Source organism: Ylistrum balloti, unplaced genomic scaffold (genome assembly GCF_031769215.1).
Source record: "Ylistrum balloti isolate Yb309-2 unplaced genomic scaffold, AGI_CSIRO_Ybal_v1 Utg369794, whole genome shotgun sequence".
NCBI classification, from domain to species: domain Eukaryota; kingdom Metazoa; phylum Mollusca; class Bivalvia; order Pectinida; family Pectinidae; genus Ylistrum; species Ylistrum balloti.
Window position 1 is genome coordinate 670,144 of NW_026781975.1, and position 21,079 is coordinate 691,222.

Here is a 21,079-nt window from a genome sequence, read left to right on the forward strand (position 1 = left end):
ATTCTACAGTGTCCGTGAACGTTCGGCGTCTGATCTCTGTTACACTTAACCCAAAGTATGATGTTAGAGTCATATTTGCAAGATAAATGTATCAGTGGGTAGATGTCAGAGGTTTTGTTAAACTATGCTATGTACTTGTATATATAAGTTATCGGTCAATGCTCGCACTGTTATCCTCATTCGTGATACAGTTACCTTGATCGTTACGCGCACCTGACAAGGTTCATACAGGCCGGGCATTATCAATAAATGATGATAATCCATTGACATCATCATATCACGTGAGAGTCAAACTACGTTAGAGCTATCCAAGTCCACCAGTATCATTACAAAAACCGACGCCATTAGGCAAAAGAAATCTATCGAACACACAACGAAGTTATGAGGACGCTCATCATTTTTGTTTGCCTTTTGGCCTTTTGCTTTGCAAGTGAGTATCCAAGAAACAATGTTGATATTTTGAATATCCTGCTCTTTTCTTTAAATTTCATATGTTCTATAAAATGACATTAACTCATTTCACGCGCGTTATTTGGCTTTCTGAATCCTGTTGAGAATGAAATTCAATCTAGTAATTGAACTTTTCATATATTGTACAATGTTTGATATTATGTACACGAAACAAATTATGTCGTTTTTACCTTCGTTAAATGATATCGTTGTAATTGTTTGTAATATCTAATAGATTTACAGAGTAAGCACCATAACATACTATCTTAACATGTCGGAAGTGAAACCAAGTCCTGACAGGGAAAGCGTTCCTTGTGGTATATTCGTCACTTCTGACGACCACCAAATATATATATATATATATACTTGGGCTATAAGTTAGGTAAAACCCACGTCTTAGTTTGGGATTAATTTGATGTATTTTAGAAAAAAATATTCAATTAAATCTCAACAGGCTATACAGGAATGTGTTTAAAGTACGAAACTATACACTGTCAATATATCGTTTTAAAAAGACGTGGTAAAAAGCCATTCTAAACGTCTAGAACAAAAGTTTTACTTTAATTGGCTTTTATTAACAGATATGTCATTAAATCACCAACATTCAACTTGACCAAGAAAATTAACTACATGAGATATAAACGACTTTCGCTGGATACAAAAATGTCACTATTGGTTATAGCTTACACGTTTTTAGTCACTGTAACCGTGTTTGTGACCGTCTTCTCATGTCATTGACCGGACACAGAAGCTTGTTCTGAGGAAGTTCCTGCCACTCTTGCATCTTGTATCCGACAGAGTTCTACACATGCGCAATCGGGATCATATCTGGTGGCATCTCTATCTTGTTGAAGATACTCTTGCAAAAGGCGGGCTCTGTGTGGTTTGTCATTGTTATTCATTAAGATAGGACAACTGCGTATAAATGGGAATCGAAATGCGGAACAACTAAAGGTCGATCGCAGTATGTCTGTACATTTAAACTTTTATCAAGGACACGTAACCAAACCTACATTTAAGATTAAAAAACATCCCCAGACTGTAACATCGCCACCATTATCTTATAGCATGCCATATTTCTTCAAACACGGAACTGCCTAATCAAAACGTGACTTTCATCAGATCAATGGACACTTCGCCAAAACCTAAAAATGTCATGTTTGATGATCATGAGCCCATTGCAGTTTTGCTTGTTTGTGCCTTCCAATCAACAAGGAACGTTGTACTGGTCAACGAGAGTAAAGTCGCCTGATGTTCAAACGTGTGTTGACGTCGGCTAATACAAACATTAACTTCCCACTATTCCCGAATCTGATGGCAGAGATGAACGGGGCTCGTTTTGCCTGCCAGAAGTCTTTCTTGTCAAATTGAAGTCTTCCGAGGTCTGCCATTCCTGGGACACTAGTCAACATGTGTGGTTTTGTTAAGACGATGCATTGACCGAGAAATAATGCAATGGCTGACATCAAAACGTGAAGTTTCTTTAGGTGACGACCTGAGCTTTGTTAGAGTACGGGACATTCCAGTTTAATACGGGTAATCGTTGTGTTATATGTATCTTTTTGTTGCATGCTGCATCAAACACAAAAGGAAACAGTGCAAAAAAAAAAAAAAAAAAAAACCAAAAGACAAAAAGAACAAAAATGCAAGGTTTATTTTTACATGAAATAAGTTTTGATTACAATTTTCATAATGAAATTGATTACGAATTGGTTACCAATGCACGAGGGAATATTTTTGTCACATTTATTTGACATAACCTGCCAATCTCCTTTCTTACGATAGTATATAATGTATACTATATTCTTTATTCATAGTTGGACCTGATTTAAACGACACAAATACACAAATTAACTTTTCCATTTGTAGGTTTATAAACAGGTGATTGCGTGTTACATATACAATACATCTACACTGTTATATATCACTTGGGTACTTTCTTCTAGTCAAACGACGGGAGCTAACTAAAAGACAACTCTTATTATCATATCGACTTAGGTTAACAACATCTAAATAAATCCTACTTGTAAAATACTAATTGCTTGGGTGTGACATACTTTATTATAAGCGAACAGGTGCACCTACATGTCACCTTTTAATTCATTCAAATAGTGGATTCGGAATATACACACATACTTGGCGTTCTTCTGAAATTACCAGATACTTGTATTTGAAAACTACGAAATTTATTGAATTAATATACACCACAATTTATATACTGACATTTTTTTCCGATCACTATGTAGTCCTCATATGTTTCAAAATTTAGACAATGGGTGTCGCTGAAGCTGTAGTATGCAGTTTAATTTGTTGTTTGGCTCTATGGTATCTAATTATAAATCTGTATTAAAAATTGCTATTTACTTGAGTATTGTTACAACTTACTATCTGTATTTATCCAAAGTATGATTGAATAAAGTTTACATTTAATAAATACTGCAATGGTATTTCTTTGCTTTTAATAAAGGGCAGCCGACGAAAAATGTAGATACCGTTAGGGACCAATTTGTGGACACCAACATAGAACATGTGGTAAACCATATCAACAAGGAACAGTTAGCCAGCTACTTCTACCAGGCCTATGTAAGTATCTCATACAAATATAGAATGATATATTAAACAACTAACAGCCAAAACTATAAGCAATTGTATCAATCATGACCTGCCAAATGGCAATGTTTTATTTATTCAAGTAGTGAATACACATTCACAAGGAACTCATCAACATAGAACCATCATCATTTGTCATGAAGTATACCTTCACCAAAATTTACATCGCATGTGTCATCGATGAAGCAGAAGACGCTTACTTTTCCAAAACACTTTGTCTTATTCTTTTTCAGGGGTTTCCGTGTAAATCTTTCTTTTGTTCATATTTCACCCTTGTTTTATGGAATTTGAGTTTGAATTATGATTATGTTGCTATGTTGGTATTTTCTTGATTTTTTCATCAACTTCTTCATTCATTTCCTCTGACAAAGGTCATGGGCATTAAAGAAAGCATCGCTGTTGTTTTCATTGTACTTTCTCCTTAGAGGCCATTTAAATTTCGCTGTCGTGAATTTTTTTTACTTGTTTCATCGATTTTCACTAAGAATTACAAATAGATATGAATCAAAGTGTCACACTAAGGAAACCTGCCATAATTTGTTCAGCCCAAAGGCTTGTATCAACGAAGACTAGCATTCCTTTAAGCACTGAAATAACTGATATTTGCCATAGAAATCGAAGCAGTAGGTTATCTATTACAGAGTAAATTTTTCAAGCGTGGCGATATTGCTTTGGATGGCTTTGCCAAGTGGTTTTCTGCAGCGGCTAAAGAAGAAAATGATCATGCCGAGAAACTGATGAATTACCTCAATATGAGAGGAGGAGAGGTTGACCTCAATACCATTACAGTAAGGACTGCTAGTGCACACAATTTTTTAGAAAACGAATTTTCAATCCTGTTCGGTATTCTTTTCTTTAAACTAGAAAAGAAGAATGAAACATATCTTTAGGATCTAAATATTCATCTGATCGTATAGCTCAAAGTCAGCTAAATAAAACCGATTCAAGACTTTCTTTGATATATTGAAAACGTAACACTATGCATGAATTAACGTGAATGTCGGTTATACAACCTAATCGATAAAAGACAATTGATGTTCATAATCTACACTTATTTTACAATATTGTTATAACTCACATATTGTTGTTGGATCAATGAAATGTTTTTTCTTATATTTCAAAGCTTCAAGATGTGTGCGACACAGTGTCAACAAAGCTGGCGGATTTTCCACAATTCAACAGACAGGAAGCCTGTGTAAGTCGAATTAACATCAGTAGAAAGTCGAAACAAGCCCATAATGCTCTCGACATATCTCGTATATGTGCGATGCATAAATTTACTTTTTGCTCAGGAAGACATTATCAGTATTACGTACACACATACATATAAATCATATTTCAAAAGCATAAACGCTCTATAAAGCAATTCAAGCAAGTCTCCGTTTAATCGGTTTAATGAGCTTATACGTTTGTTATGGATTATACAGTTGTAACTCATATAACATAAGTTTATTTTACAGCTAAGCTAGCTGTGAATAAAAGGAATAGTAAATGTACATATAACAAGTTTATTAAGCTATTCCTGCTGAAACTTTTCTTAGCTAGCTATAGGTGTTTACCGACGAATTTGTAACAACTTGTTAACCTACTTTCGGCGCAGTTATGATAGTGTATCCTTACTCCGAATAAAAAAAAAAAACCAAACAATTTTGATAATCAAATAACTTTTTTCCGTCCCATGGTATAATCACATATTTAAAACATATTTCCCGATTCTTATCCCTATCCCGCTATCATTTTTGAAGCTTATTTCCTGTTTCTTACCATTATCCCGCACGCCTGTGAAAAAAATTATTTCCTGTGTCTTACCCTTATCCCACACGTATGTTTAAAGCTTATTTCCTGTTTATTACCCTTATTCCGCACGCAAGTTTAAAGCTTATTTTCCGTTTCTTACCCTATCCCGCACGCAAGTTTAAAATATATTTTCTGTTCCTTACTCTTTCCCGCACGCATGTGTAAAGCTTATTTCCTGTTTCTTACCGTTATCTCACACGCACATTTAAAGCATATTTCCAAGTAATGTATCGTTGATTTGTTATTCTCTTATGCTTTTGATCTACGAGAGCTGATGATAAGGTAATAGCCTCATATTAAAACTTTGACTTTTAGCTGACATATTGCATTGTTTTTCAACATGGTACCTTTCAGTATCTATACACTTTTGTCAGCGATGTTTAAGGGCCTCATTTCCACTTTTAAAGTTCTTTTCTCGAATGTTCAAAAAGTTCTCCACTGCATGAATGACATCATCATCTGACCGAAAGTAGGTATTGGAAATCGTCTTTTTCAACTATGGAAATAGACGAAAGTCTGATGGAGCGATATCAGAAGAATAAGGCGGATGCTCAATTAAATCAAAGCCACAATCGTTCATGGCAGCTGTGACAACCACAGATTTGTGAACAGGGGCATTGTCCTGGTCAAACAACACTTCTTTACTGACCTTTCGCAGCGCCTTAGTTTGATATTTTCTCTTAATTGCCTTTGAGGTGATGCATAATATGTGTCATTGATTGTTTGACCCTTTTGCAGATAATTTAATGTATCCCGGAAAACTGAGGCCATAACCTTTCCAGATGATGGAACAGTCTTTGCCTTCTTTGGTGGGAGTGAACCAGAGTGTTTTCATTGTTTAGACTGTGGTGGGCCTCTTGGGTAAAATGGTGGACCCATGTTTCCTCCATAGTCACAAACCTGCGCAGAAATTTAGCAGGATCTGCCTCAAAAGGATTCATATTAGCACGTGGCAACGTCCACCCGGTGTGCTTCTGATCTAGAAACAAGATCTTAAATCCGTAAGAACGAAATGTGCTCTTTGGTGTGGAATCCCAACTGTACTGAGTAAATCTCTATATAATGTACTTCACTGACCATTTCTGGGGAGGCAACAGTGACAGGCCTTCCAGGACAGGCGTAATCCCCAAGGTCTGCGTACTACGCATAAATTCCGCCACCCACCATTTCACTGTAACATATGAATAGGCACCACACCCTGGTGTTGCTACCATATCAGTAAGGATGTCCTTAGGTGATATACCTTTCTTATACAAATATTAAATCACTGCTCTTTCAGCTGTTTTGTCCACTTCGAAATTTCACTTGCCTTGTTTACTTTAGAGTTCTGCATTGTCGACATGAAGTGATCAAATGACACAAGTCTTCGGCTACACAGCTTTTAAGGGTCAGGAAATAGTTGAAAAAGGATATCCCTGCTCAACTCCTTCAAAATTTGCCAACCACGTTTGTTCTTTGTGCTGAATTCCCCATTTTTACTTTTCTTATTGTAGATTTGCAACTTTATGTCGAGAGAAAAAAGTCATTCAGATGCGACATGTTCGGTATGTATGTAATGATGAAGTCATATGTATGTTTACCAGATGTGTTTTTCTATAATTAATATTTAATTTACCAGTATGTACTTGGAAAACATGATGATAAAACCCCATTTCTAAAGATATAATAATTTCAATAAATTGCAAAATTTATGTAATTAAACAACGTACATGATATATCAATATAAAATAGACGACATGACATGCTTTGCAAGTAAAACAGAAGAGAATGCAAACTCCCGAATATTTAAACGTGCAAGTTAAAATAGTGTATATAACTAGCATAATAATGTAAACATGATACACTGTATATTTATAGCCGCACGAAGTCTAATTGACAACGTATTTGAGTGGTATTTCACTAATGTTTGTAGAAGGATCACAGTACGTGGTTTTCGGGGCTCCAAGCTATGCAAGACTCCTTAGTGCTTGAAAGATATGTCAACGATCAACTTCTTGATCTCCACAAAAATACATCAAGCGACCCTCACGTAAGTGGCTAAAATGATAGGACCACAATTGTAAGATAAATGCAGGTTAAAGACGGCGTAAGGCAATTCTTGTCAACAAGAACGAGAAACATCACAATTTTGTTTGAATTAGAACCTGGCATTGAATACATTGCTACATCCGATACATTATCGATACTATGTATTTGTTGACAGCTGAGTCACATGTTGGAGCACGATTTCCTTGATGAACAGATTGATTCCATTAAAACATATGGCGACTACATCACGATCCTTACTCGTGTGGGAGCAGGTATTGGCGAATATGAGTTCGACAAAAGTCTTCAATGATATATCCAGCGCAGGCTTCCGTATTCTACGACTCTGTAAAAATGACGCTTTCCAAATCTATTCCAGAAGATACTGTGGTGCGTCAAAACATAGTTAGAAAATAATGTCATGGCCACTATGCATGTCCATGATTTTAGAGATGAATGTTTTGTTTTCTTGTTTTTTTTAATAAAGCTAACTTTTGTGACCACTGGAATCGTTTTCTCTCTCATCTAGCATATACAATGTATTTAGGTAAGTTCAATAAACAAACTCAAAGCAAAGAAATAGAATATTTAAAGAACACGGAAAATGTGACATGACACTCTTGTGTAGTTTGGGTGAGGTCACAAAATTATCTCGATAATGAAAAATGTATCATCCTAATAGGAAAAATAACAAGAAAATACCAAAATGTCAACATAATCATAGCCAAAGCTGAAAAAACTAGCACACAATATGAACAAAAAGGAAAACTTTACACAGACACTCCAGAAAAAATACATGGAGAATGCGACGACACTCGGCAAGTAAATTGTGGTTAAGCCAATTAAGTAATGTCAGGTTCTCAGGTATGAAACAACGGAAACAACGAGTATCAAACACGTCCAGCTTCATAACGCACAAAGAAATAGAGTATTATTCAACATAAGCCTGTCGTATAGAACAACATACATAATATCGACATGTTGTCTGAATCTTAATTCAATGCCAAGTTAATAGAATTAGAACTTAATATGACCTACCCCTTAGAGCAGTCCCTGGTGATGTCGCTGACGCAATAAACGTTTATTTTAAAGGTAAACGTAGGTAAGGACCCAGACTTTAGTATTTTCCTTTCTGCTCATTTCTAACGAATAATATATTAATATCAGTAAAGATTCAAAAGTATTTCGGTCAGGATGAGATCATAACATCTACAATATGTAACACTACAACAGACACAGTCGTTTTTCATGTAGGCAATGCTGTTGTTTTCATAGAGATGCATTGGTTAAGTCGTAATAGATTTTGTTTTTTTTTCTTTTGAAATGTTCCTCTTGACGTCTTGTGTATAAATGAGATTTAAACAACTACTGTTAGAATAACTAGAAGCATTTGGCAAATCTTAATCTATAGTAAGCGTTAAATAGCAAAAGTGTTATGGAGCCAAATAGTATAGAAATATCTCATTTGTAGGTGTGTTTCTAGTACGAGTTAGACCTGTAGCTTTTCAAATGAATGGATTTTAATTTTAATCTAAGGCGCGAAGTCGTAATAGCATTTGTCTGTTTTAATAACATGTGTTGCACGGGTAATGTAATCAAATTTTGAAGCAAACATATATCTGGTAACATATAAATGAAAACGTTTTAACACTGGTCAAATTTCCTCTTTTGTATCCTAAAGTTTCCTATTTATCAAAACTGGGACACATCGTGAGAAACTTTGCTTCATTGTCACGATATCGTGAGCTTTAGTATTTAAAAGGCATACCAATAGAGCAACCGGTTACACCTATAAAAATCGTCTTATAGTTCCATCCGAATGACCACCGTACTATAAATAGAATATATGTGCTTAGTTTTTGAACCAGATCTCGGCGCCGGACTATATACATAACAACGCATCGAATCTGCGGACAGGTGTACTGAATGGATTCTTACTGAATGAAACCACTGCAAAATAAGGTATGTATAACGTTATTATATTTTCATCCGTGTCCTTAATTAGGTATGTCTATGTAATCAATCAATCTGTAAAAACAGATACAATAATAAGAGGATTTTCGATATAGTTAGCAGGTCCGAGGTTATCATTATTGTCAGTATAATGGTTTCAATAAGAAGAGTCACTAACAGTGACAATGATGTTACCAAAGTTTATCATCCAGTACCTTCCTTTTCAAATTCTCGTGCATCAGGGAGTTACGGTCCAAAATCTTGGCCTTAAATGTTTGCTCATGAGGGTTTGCGATTACGATCCAGTGCATATATAACATCGACAGCAGTGGTTATACAGAGAACACTCATGTTGTTATATTTTGCCTCGGTTGCTAGATTTCCTCGTTCTTAGGAAATTCAGTGTCAATTGACGTTTTAAACGTCTAAATATCAGTAACTGTCAGCATTGTATAACAAATGAACCTCGTCGTAGGTGACCAAAGGAATTATTAATTGGTAAGTACATTTTCATTTCTGTTTCCAGGGTATTGTAGGAAAATGCTTGTCCAAAGAACACTTCTGGTAAATGTACTGTCAATGACAGTTTCGTGCATATATGCCAGCGGTAAGTTGTAAACCAATACATTTTTTCTCTGAATATAAATTTGATTTAAAATATCCTTATATTATTAAATCATAAGACAATACATATATGTAATAAATAAAAACAAGCCAACCTGTCAATCTGTTTGATATAAAATTTATCATTGATATGTATTATTGCAAGTGTATACAAATGTAGGTTGCTGTATACTATATATATATATATATACTGTGCATATTGTATGAGAGATGTGTGAGAGTTATCTCCCTTTATTTGGTTTTCCTTTTTTTCCCTTTCTGTGTTTAGAAATTCACTTTTATTTCAAATTATATAATTTATATCATTGCTCTAAAACTTGGTTAACTTTGGCTTCGTGGGAAGAATTTATATAGGCTTTGCCTGTTATTCAATCCACATTGACTGTACCATCTTTGTCAATAAAATTTGTTGAAATAAAAATAAAGTAAGACCTACTATGACTGGCAGAATTCACCTTCCAAAGTGCTCTTCGGACTATTTATATATGTGTAGTTAAACTTGTAGATACTAAGTGAATCGAGTCAATAATTGAAGCATCATCACAACACGGAAAATATTTTCTTCTAATGTTAGTGGAACATAACATTTTCCGTATTGACATCATTATTCAGTTAGGAACACAAATACCTAAACATTTGGTCAGTTTATGTCGAAGAGGCAGCACTATAAAGTAAACAAGGCAAGTGACTTTTGCAAAATGAACGAAACCGCTGAAAGAGTTGTGATATAATATTTGGAAGCACCCTTGTTCACCCCCGCCAACGGAAGGCAAATACTGTTCTACCAGCGTGAAATGTTATTGGCTCTGTTTTCTGGGATACTAATGGTATTCTGATGTACGGTTATCTGCAAACGGGACAAGCAATCAATGACACATATTATGTATCACTTAACTCAGACTCAAGTCTGTCATTGCCATGGCTGCCATTAGAATTGTAACTTTGAATTGATTGAGCGCCTGTCATATTCTTCTGTTCTCACTCAATCAGACTTTCATCTATTTTCAAAATTAAATATACGCGGTGGAGGACTTTCTGAACAGTAAAAAACAGGACTGTTGAAAAAGTGGCATTGGGGCCCTTAAACATTGCTGGCAAAAGTGTATAGATACTGAACGGGATATTGTTTAAAAAATAAAGCAATATGTCCACCAAAAGTCAAACCATTAAATATGAGGCTCTCAACTTATGAATCAGCCCCCGTATCTATGTCACAGTAAGCAGATATAAGGGTTTTGTAATACAAATTAAATCATTATGAATGCAGCAGTTTCGTGAATTCGTCCAATATGATATTTGAACAAGCGTTTGTCAATAATCCACAACCTTTTAGTCGTTCTCTGGAAAGGGCCAATTAAACCTCATGGAAACCTGATTTCAAATAAAAATTATGAATTGTTATTACAAAGCGATGTAGTAATATCTTACTAGACACAGAAATTAAACAAGAGACCCAATAGTTCTGCAGCGCTCACCTGGTATATATATACCAATCAAATACCATAGCTCTAAGCATTTTAGTTTCATTTAAATGTTTTAACAAGTTTGACCTTAAATATTATTTAATGATATTTGTCGGTCTCTATTTGGGAACATACCAGCCAAATATCATGCCTTTAGGTCTTTCAGTTTGACCCCTTTGACCTTGAATATAAGTCAAGGTCATTTCTTTCCGAGAACTTTGTCGGGCTTCATCCAAAACAGCCAAATATCAAAACATTTGGTCCATTGGATATTGAGAAGAAGTTGTTTTCAGGATGAAGGTGATATCTCACTATGGACGGACGGACGGCCGGACGACGGACGACGGACGCCGCGCCATGGCATAAGTTCACTTGGCCCTACGGGGCAGGTGAGCTAAAAAAATGTTTTTAACCAAAATCTTCCATAACCAGGGCCCCGATACAACATATCAGTGCCTTAGTACAGTAACAAAGTGATGCACTCATGTCTTCGATATTTTCACCAAAATGTTAATATTTTATAAGGCACAATTATCTAATTGGAAACAAAAATACATGTCATAAACTTGGCTTTCTCCCCATAAGATCCTTTGAATAAACTCCAAGAAAAGATACAAAATATCAGTATTCTTGTGTAATTATGTGATGTACAAATGTCAACACTTGCAACAAAAATTGAAAACTAACTCGATACGGATGAAGTTCTATTAATGTTTAATGAAATGTAGAGATTTATCGGAATTCTACGAACTCGTGAGTTCATTTGTTATGTCGTTATAGTTTATTAAAAGCGTTTAAACCCCATTTGTCTTATCTTCAGTTCTTGAAACCCATTGTTTTTCATCTTCAGCTGTATCCAATATAACTGAAATTTATGAATAAAACGTAGAATGTCCTAACAATCATCTAGAGGTCAAGTCATCCTTATGATACCGATTTTCACCACAGAGTTATTTTCACAAGCTTTGTAATCAGATTAAAATATTCACGTTTGTTTTACGTAACAGGATTGACGTCAGAGGAACTCGGTTATTTCCAAACAACTGGTAGATACAATGCTACTGTATCCATCAACGAACAAACGGATCGGTAAGAACCAGGAACGTAAGGAAAGGGTATTTAATTGATAAACACCGTGCTGATGTTACATACATAACAACGTGACAATGGCATAGAAAAATACCAGAAAACATGTTGTATAACAAACAAAGCAAACATGGTGGTTCTGTTGTTCATCTTGGTCTCATTTGAGAATGTAATATCACTTTGATTGACCACCATTTACATGGAGGGTGTCTATGAAGCAGAAATATTTGTAAAGTTTTAGTTTATTAATCGTTTAGTTCATATGTCGGCATTTTTCATTACACAGTAGTGTAAATCGCATCCTCTGATCAGCATTTTGTGTTCTGGAAATATTCATACACAAACTTAAATACCGTTCAATACTGAGACTAACAAAGTTGATTGTCGCTATAAATAGTTAAACTATTGTATCTCATCCAGATACATGATAATAGCCTCCGGTGAACCTGATCATCAGTGGGAGATGGTAAACCCTAACAGACCTACCCATCAGAACTATAATATCCCAATTCCAAAACATCCTACAATAGAAACTGTTCCTGGTTGTCTTTCCTTGGGCATGATCGGCATTGCCAGGACTGGGGTGGCTCTCTACAACCCGCTTGATAGTCAAAACCAAAATGCTGTGGAAGGACCTGGTGCCGAGATATTAGATAGTTGCGATGGTCACGCAAGTCCGAATGGCGCTTACCACTACCACAAGCTTCCTTTTAACTGTCTTTACGAGGGTCAAATAGATGAATTCATGGGGGTCGCGGCAGATGGGTATGCTATATACGGGCCTAAGGTACAGGAAAACGGCATTGTAAAGAATCTAACATCGGCCGACCTGGATAAATGCCACGGCAGGATCGGGTCTGACGGAAGATATCGGTATCATATGACCTTTACCTTCCCCTACATCCTAGGCTGTTTCCGAGGCGCAGTACTATATGACATGACCCGCACTCAAGCTGTCTGTTCATCTGATACCTCGGGTAAATATCATTTCCCAACATTTTCGTCACTGCTATTGATAATGACTTTACACCACCCTCTTTGGTAACCTAGGTGCACTAAAGGTCAAGAAACAATGATAAGCTTTGCACGGTTTTCACAAATTGGACAGCAAAACTTATTATCCTTGCATCATATTGATTGATTGATTAAAAATTACGTCATAAACATATCATTGATTGGTAGTATAGGCATTGAAATATTTTCAATATAAAACATAAATGACATTATTCTTCATTTATGCTCTTCTGCCCCCATACTCTGCGGTATACATCAACAAATAATGTTTTTCGAGTTGATTTTTCTCTGTTTAATGAATTATATGAATGAATCTATAATACATGACAGCAAGATTGTGTTTACTGATATTATTTTTTGATTTATTGGTATTACATCTTTAATGCACAACGAAACGTGTTTCTGGTAACACAAAAGAAAAATAGCTATAGCCTCATATTACTGCATTAATAGAAAGCCGTCCTTGTATTTCACATTTATATCGTGTTTCCAGTATGGGATGGAGTTTACGGTCACTACTTGTGTAACTGTTCGACAACAACCACGGGAAACACCAATGGTGACTGTCATCCTTCTAACCCAGACAAGCCTGCAAGTTGTTGTAATAGGCCAAGGCCACCCCCATATTGCAGCCAAACAACCGTGAGTCCAGCCACTACAACTGCAAGACCAGCCACTACAACAGCCAAACCACAAACTACAACTGCAAGACCAGCCACTACAACTGCCAAACCACAAACTACAACTGCAAGACCAGCCACTACAACTGCCAAACCACAAACTACAACTGCAAGACCAGCCACTGCAACTGCCAAACCACAAACTACAACTGCAAGGCCCCCTTCTTCCACTGCCATTCCCGCGTCTACCACTGCAAGCCCTTCAGGTGAATTAAATTTTATCGTTCCTTTCATAAGAATATTCCCATTAACTGGAACTGGTCCCCTTTGGTGAAGTCAAACATTTTTGTTACTTTGATCAAAAAGAAAGAAAAAAAGAGTACCGGCTATTGTGCACAAATCCAAAGAGTGTTTCCCTCGTTCTGTTAAGGTATTGTAAAGAAAAGGTGAGGTTCTCTGTACACGTATTGATGTTAAGGATCAAGGACACGACAGATTTTTTCCACATCAGCCGCTTTTCTTGATCTTTTCCTGCAACGAAACCAACATGGGCAGTTTTCTACTTAACTCTATAACAAGCTTAATAATTTTAATTTTCCTGTGGTTTGTTTTCCATTTCTGGATAGCAACAACCCTGCACTCTGAACTTATGTTGTTAAAATGTCGCAGTTGATTCGATACTAAAGAGCATTTTCCAATATTACGATTTGCGTGCAATATTTCGACAGCTGACAGCCAAATTGATAAAACACGGGGTTTCGAGAGAGGCAGGCTGATGAAAATTATTATGAAGTTTTACGCACCTCGTGGTGATCTCCATGAAAAATATTATTTTTTCTTTGCACGATATAGAGCTTGACGTGTTTGCCTGTTGATTCCGTTATTGTATACTTTGTTCGCATTTCGAAACATGACATAATTTAATTGGATGTATCCAAATTGACATGACAGGTGTCTTAAATAAAGCAGAAGACGCTAACTCCATTTCATGAGCCATCGTGTAAATCATTCTTTTGTTCATATTCTCCTCTATTTTACACTTAAATTTCAGTTTATAATGATAAGTATGTTTCGGATTATGATTCTGTTCTGACATGTTTGTGTGTGTTTTTAACAGCAAGTGTTGTAAAATATTTTACTTGGCCGCTTAATCAGATCGGCACTCACACTTTAGATTCAATGACACGTGACATCTAAAATAAATCTCAATTACCGTTTCCGTTCAGAAGTCATTCCACAACTTGTTCGTTAAACCATTGCTTAATATTTAATTATTGACAACATGGATGTGGTTTAGCGAGTAAGTTGTAATTTACATGTAGTTATTAATTACTTGATCATTCAGGAAGCCCTGATCATGTCCACATCATACTTTCGACAGGATATGAAGCTACGTATGAAGAATCTTTCATATGAAAATTCCTTCGGCCTTTGTCTATTTTATAAATGATCGTATATGCTTAATTTTACAGGTTTAAACACACAAGAGCTGGCCTATTTCCAAACGTCCGGCAACTTCAATGCTACGGTATCCGTTATCGAACACGCGGACAGGTGAGCAGCCACACTCCAACATGTACTATTAAAATAAACAATTGGCCGTCAGTGAGACAATGCTAAGGTTAAATCATCACACTGGACAAACCAGGTCTATTTGTTATTCAGTTATGCTTTACTTTAATAGCTGTTTCTACCAAAGAGTAATTGCCAAACAAATGGTCATCAGCTAAACATGATAAATCCGGAGATTAATTTGATTAACTCGTCGTTTTGTGTTAATACATACTCCAAGGTATAACCAATCCATTCCAAACATGATTTCTATTATCACTTATCCAGATACATGATAATGGCCTCCGGTGAACCTGATCATCAGTGGGAGATGGTAAACCCTAACAGACCTACCCATCAGAACTATAATATCCCAATTCCAAAACATCCTACAATAGAAGCTGTTCCTGGTTGTCTTTCCTTGGGCATGATCGGCATTGCCAGGACTGGAGTGGCTCTCTACAACCCGCTTGATGGTCAAAACCAAAATGCTGTGGAAGGACCTGGTGCCGAGATATTAGATAGTTGCGATGGTCACGCAAGTCAGAATGGCGCTTACCACTACCACAAGCTTCCTTTTAACTGTCTTTACGAGGGTCAAATAGATGAATTCATGGGGGTCGCAGCAGATGGGTATGCTATATACGGGCCTAAGGTACAGGAAAACGGCATTGTAAAGAATCTAACATCGGCCGACCTGGATAAATGCCACGGCAGGATCGGGTCTGACGGAAGATATCGGTATCATATGACATTTACCTTCCCCTACATCCTAGGCTGTTTCCGGGGCACAGTGCTACATGACATGACCCGCACTCAACCCATTTGTTCTTCTGATACCTCGGGTAAATATCACAGTACATATACAGAACTGTTTTTTTTTCCAATAATTACGATAGGAGCTTCATAGCTCAGGGAAATGTACCAGGAAATGTTGACAGATGGAATGTTTCTGCACGCAAATGTTTCATCATTAGATTGATTAATTTCTTAGAATCCACTGTAGTATCAAGCTATCAGTGGAGCATACCGGTTACTTTAAGTTATTCCGTCCTACAATGGCATAATCTTGTGCTCTGTCATATCATTTAAAACTGATATCTAAATAAAATTCCTTGAATATCCATCAAGGTAGAATTAAAAAAGAAATACATCCTGCTATAAAATGGGCAAACACTTGTTTTTCACCAGACAATCATGATAAATGATTTACAAATGTTTCCAGAGTTTCTCTTCTCGTTTTACAGCTTGGAATAACCAATACAATCACTACCTCTGTAACTGCTCAACCATGTTGAGTAACAACACTGATTCTGCTTGTCATCCGTCTCAGCCAAACAAACCTTCCTTTTGTTGTGACAGACAACCGCCTCCTCCATATTGTAACCAAACTACTACAAGAACTGTGACTTCCACTGCCCGTCCAACAGGTATATTCAACAACGTACCGACTGTTTTGCAATTAAAAACAAGCAAGTTTATAATGTTGTGTACAAGATATGGGTTTTCGTACTAATACCTGACCAAATGGTAGATCATATACTTACCTCTGGTGTCCCTTTTGATGCAGAAATGTCATCTCTAATCAAGACAAAGCAAATATTCTTTTCTATATGTACAAAGATTGGCACATTGGTTGCTTCTCGTGAAATGCAGAGCAGAATAAAAGTTTGATCTTAAGTAAGGGATATTCATCAAGCCACCAAGGTATGACAATAGAAATCTTTCTTCTCTTTAACTTCGAAAAATCATTGGAATCATCCCAGCAATAATGACAATGACACTTGTTACATCGTATTGAATCTAGCATTTACGAAACCCAATAACAACGTTTGCTACATGAATGATGAGTTCTTGTTGTGTCAGTATTGTTGATCCTCAGTGAGCTTTGAATCACAAGGACAGCAATTACTGAATCTGATAAATCAAGTCTATCTGGTTACATATGAAACTAAAAGTCAAAATTCATAGTTTAACGAAATTTTCCCAAGAGACATTATGAATAATCATTCTTGTCAGCATGAGCTCGCAAATTTAGGTAATATGAATTTTGTGTAAGGTTTTGAAAGAAAATTGAAATTATCAAACTTCATCTCGAATCTTCAAGTTTGAGACGTATATTAATTATATTCCGGAAATAAAGGACTTTTCAACCGTTGACATGGTTGCAGAGTCTAGGAATAAAAATAAATGGTCATTTTATTGCCTGGGCACATTTAGGTGACAGGATTGAATTTACTGTACCTTTTGAGATCAATTTTTCTAGATGAAATTTAGTTTCCTAATGCCATACCGATCACTGCCTCGTATTTAACTTCAGCTTTAAGCGTTCACATTAGTCAGGGAATGTATTCGTTCTGTCTCTGGGTTGAAAAAAGTGCAGGTTCGGAGAACCATGTTATCGTTTTCTTTGTCAATCGTTCGGGGTGTATTTCAAACAGTCCAAGTTGAGTCTACAATTTGCTCAATGATCTTCTTTGTCCAAATTCGTTTTTCAAATAAAAACATGTTGGTTTCATGTGAAATCTGATAAGACAGTGACACACAGTTTATATCTGGAGGTTAGGACTACTTTCCAAGAAAAAAAGGACTCTAAAACGTTTTTGAAATATTTTGTCTCTCTTGACAGATCTCGCACAGGATTGCTTCCCTTACTGCGAAACAGGAGGAGCCAATACATGGCATCAGAACCTTTTTGGTCCCTTCCTTCTGGTGTGCGGTTATGGATTTCTACAATGCCTATTGCAAATATGGTTTACATGGTAACATATCATTACGATCGGTTTGGCAGGCCCAACCCGTCTGTATTGATATTGTGTCAGAATAATGTGAACAAATTACTATCCGGAGACACGAATAACCATTTTACATTAAACAATATTATCAGTTCATTTAATATGCTATACATTATTTGACTACTGGAAAAATATATTGATATAATATGAAACTTCCCGTGTAGTTGACATGGATTACAGATGTAAGGTATATTACCTATTGTAAGTAGAGTAGAGATGCTAGGTTCATCCAAGAAGAGGGTAGTTGATTTCAATGACTATTTTAAGTATTAGTGTTCCAGGGCGATGCAGGGTTACGTTAAAACTAGGAGACCGATTAGAATATTATGTTCACCAACTAAATGAGTAGTTATATATTTGTAATTTTTTACAAAAGACATCATGTGTATTTTAGGTGTTACCTTGTATTACATGTCTTGTACTTACCACATTATTTTTAATTAGACAGGCATGCCTCTATGCGGCAAGTAGAAAAATGTCATACACATTATCTTGGTGTAGATGAAAACGTGATATTGCAGCTCTCAGTGGGGTTACAACATAGATGTAAATAATATGGTGTACACAGAGGTTGCAGGACAAGTGGTTGTTGTATATAGTGATTACTTCACTTGCGCTAGTTACCATGTATTTTTCAAAAAAAAAAATGTTTAAGAACAGATGTTGTTTAATTGATGCCCTGGAAGTTATATATAAAACACACACGCACACACACACAAACATATATATAGACCATGCCATTATTTTTAAAAATGAAGTTGCGATACATACATCTATGAATTCTGATATCTAAAGAGGACAATGATTGTATACTCGTATAGATAGTAATGAAATAAACATTTAAAAACAAAATAAATTCACCTCCTACATTATTTGGAATAAACAATGTACAAATTCTATTTCTGACTTCCACACCTTGTTAATCAGTGTAATCCTTGTATTTCCTTCAAGTATTCATTGTTTTTGCAATGACTTTTTAAACAAACTTATTACTGAGATATTTTTATAATTAACATCTTGGTAAACAGCTAGTAGATGTGAAATTCTTGTTCATGTGTTTTCTTTTAATACAATTTTACTGGTAATAATCTATCCACACAAAGATCCATGTTCCTCCACACCGCCAATCTGTTGCGTTTCTATTAACCAGTTATTCCAAATTCCTAGCTGAATTTTACTCAGATATTGCAGTATAACACAACCTCAATCCAAACTATGTGGATTCAAATATGCTACACGTACAAGGATATTGATAAAAAGTGTAAGCTAACAACATATGATCAAACGTTGTTTACACACTGTAAACTAAAACATGTACAGTCCAGGTGACATATTTACGTTAATTGTTATGTATTTTCGTTGCTTCAATATTCACATTTTGTCAATATCCAGTCATGAGTAAAGCTCATGGTTTTAGCATTTCCATATGCTCCATAATATAGTGTTTACAAAAGTATCAAATCATGGTTGTTTGTTGTTAATTTTGTGGATAGATGATGTGGATTGTCTTCCAGATTCATGTATTGCTTGTTATGGTCAACATTTCAGGTTCCTATATACACACAATACAACATTCTACTGAAGATTAAGTATATATATATACAAGGAACGGCCAATCTAATATCTATACTGCTGCTGAATTAGGTATGTACATAGTTTATGTACTATAACATGACTTTGTGCATTAAACAACGACTGAACACTAAAATCTTACCAAAGTAACACAATGTGAGCGTGCCACGTATACATGTAAATATTTACTTTAGCCTTATCAGCAAATGGTGAATGTGACAAATTCAATATCATTCACCTGTAACATTTTTACAGTGACAACTAAATCTAATCCTGTGCCAAACTTGATTTTATGATGATAATACAGTAGCTGACTTTTAGGCATTCATAGTCACATGATGCCAACTGAAAGCAGTCCAATTCTTAAATACTTTGTTACAAATATAAACGTTGCATGTTGTTGACAACTGCAATGTGGATTCCCTTGATGTGGAATGTGAATATGAATCTGAAATCAGATCATTGTGAGAATCCTGATTTTTAAGAGGTATGACATTATCTCATCAGGATTGTTATGTACATTCAAAAGAAATTTTACAATACAAGTCATTTCTACTCCCTACCCTATTTTGGCTCACAACAATCATCAAATGATAGGCTGTTTAAATCATCCTACCTCCGTCTGGCTGTAAACAATTCTTGTTTTGCTATTTCTTGAGTTGTACAAGGATACTTCTCAGACTTCATAAATGTATGTTGGTTCCTGTTGGTACATAGATGTGTAGATCCATTTTTGAGTCTGACTTGAAAACCAAAATTGCATTATCACTAATGCTTGACAACTATTAAAATATTTCTGAAGTTTCCTCTCGGCCCATATGTGTTCCTCATTCAATCTTAAGTGCTATTGGGAAAACAAAATGGCTGACAGGCTGTCATCATTGATGTTGACAACTTAATTTTGTTACTGCTATTTCTTGAGAAGTACTGGATGGATCTTTTTAAAATATTTCATATGTAGGTTCCCCTTGGTTCTTAGCTGTGAGTATGTACTAGGTAGGTTATGTCACTTTGATTTTGGACTGATCCCAAGAACAAAATGGGCAACAGATGACCATCTATGAATTGAGAGTTAAAATTCATCACTTTTTTTTAAAGGATTTTTCGATATTTTTCACATCAAAAAATGAATCTCAAATTAAGGGAAAGAATCACTAAAACTGTCATGCCAACTACGTTAATTCACTATCACTGGTAAAATACATAGATTGTACCTCTCTAATCCATACCTCTATTCCCATTCTACTGAATACATGTGGTGGATAGCTAAAGGTATTATGGTGTCTGTCAACCTACATGTAGTTTACTACTGGAGTGTAACAGAACAGGAAAACAAGCAGGAATGGAACCCTGGTCTTTGGTGTTATAATGGTCTGGCTCTACTAAATGAGCCAAAGAATCATGCTCTGTCGGCTTATTGACCGAGATCGTATTTAACACTATATACACACCAACCCAACTCGCTTCTATTACAGAAGTGTGGAGAGTGGGTTTTCACAAAAATACACCTATTTGTTGT

The 21,079-nt window shown here is 35.8% G+C and overlaps 2 protein-coding genes across 2 annotated transcripts; both read left to right on the top strand.

Moving 5' to 3' along the window:
- The first annotated feature begins 381 nt into the window (after positions 1-381).
- On the top strand, positions 382-7,195 carry LOC132544357 (yolk ferritin-like). Its single transcript, XM_060207942.1, has 7 exons — positions 382-430; positions 2,918-3,033; positions 3,702-3,848; positions 4,184-4,255; positions 6,351-6,401; positions 6,770-6,886; positions 7,061-7,195. The coding sequence occupies exons 1-7, from the start codon at positions 382-384 to the stop codon at positions 7,193-7,195; spliced, it is 687 nt and encodes a 228-aa protein (XP_060063925.1).
- Positions 7,196-7,633: 438 nt separating this feature from the next.
- LOC132544384 (uncharacterized) lies at positions 7,634-20,981 on the top strand. Its single transcript, XM_060207967.1, has 9 exons — positions 7,634-7,700; positions 9,362-9,442; positions 11,930-12,011; positions 12,429-12,985; positions 13,516-13,908; positions 15,115-15,196; positions 15,482-16,038; positions 16,441-16,623; positions 20,863-20,981. The coding sequence occupies exons 1-9, from the start codon at positions 7,634-7,636 to the stop codon at positions 20,979-20,981; spliced, it is 2,121 nt and encodes a 706-aa protein (XP_060063950.1).
- Positions 20,982-21,079: the final 98 nt, after the last annotated feature.

Bases quoted from the DNA above. Each gene is read 5' to 3' on its own strand.
- LOC132544357 (XM_060207942.1), top strand. From the start codon at position 382: ATGAGGACGCTCATCATTTTTGTTTGCCTTTTGGCCTTTTGCTTTGCA. The intron at 4,256-6,350 runs GTAAGTCGAATT...TTCTTATTGTAG, and splicing joins TCAACAGACAGGAAGCCTGT to ATTTGCAACTTTATGTCGAG. The intron at 6,887-7,060 runs GTAAGTGGCTAA...ATTTGTTGACAG, and splicing joins ATACATCAAGCGACCCTCAC to CTGAGTCACATGTTGGAGCA.
- LOC132544384 (XM_060207967.1), top strand. From the start codon at position 7,634: ATGAACAAAAAGGAAAACTTTACACAGACACTCCAGAAAAAATACATG. The intron at 9,443-11,929 runs GTAAGTTGTAAA...TTTACGTAACAG, and splicing joins TTCGTGCATATATGCCAGCG to GATTGACGTCAGAGGAACTC. The intron at 16,039-16,440 runs GTAAATATCACA...CTCGTTTTACAG, and splicing joins TTGTTCTTCTGATACCTCGG to CTTGGAATAACCAATACAAT.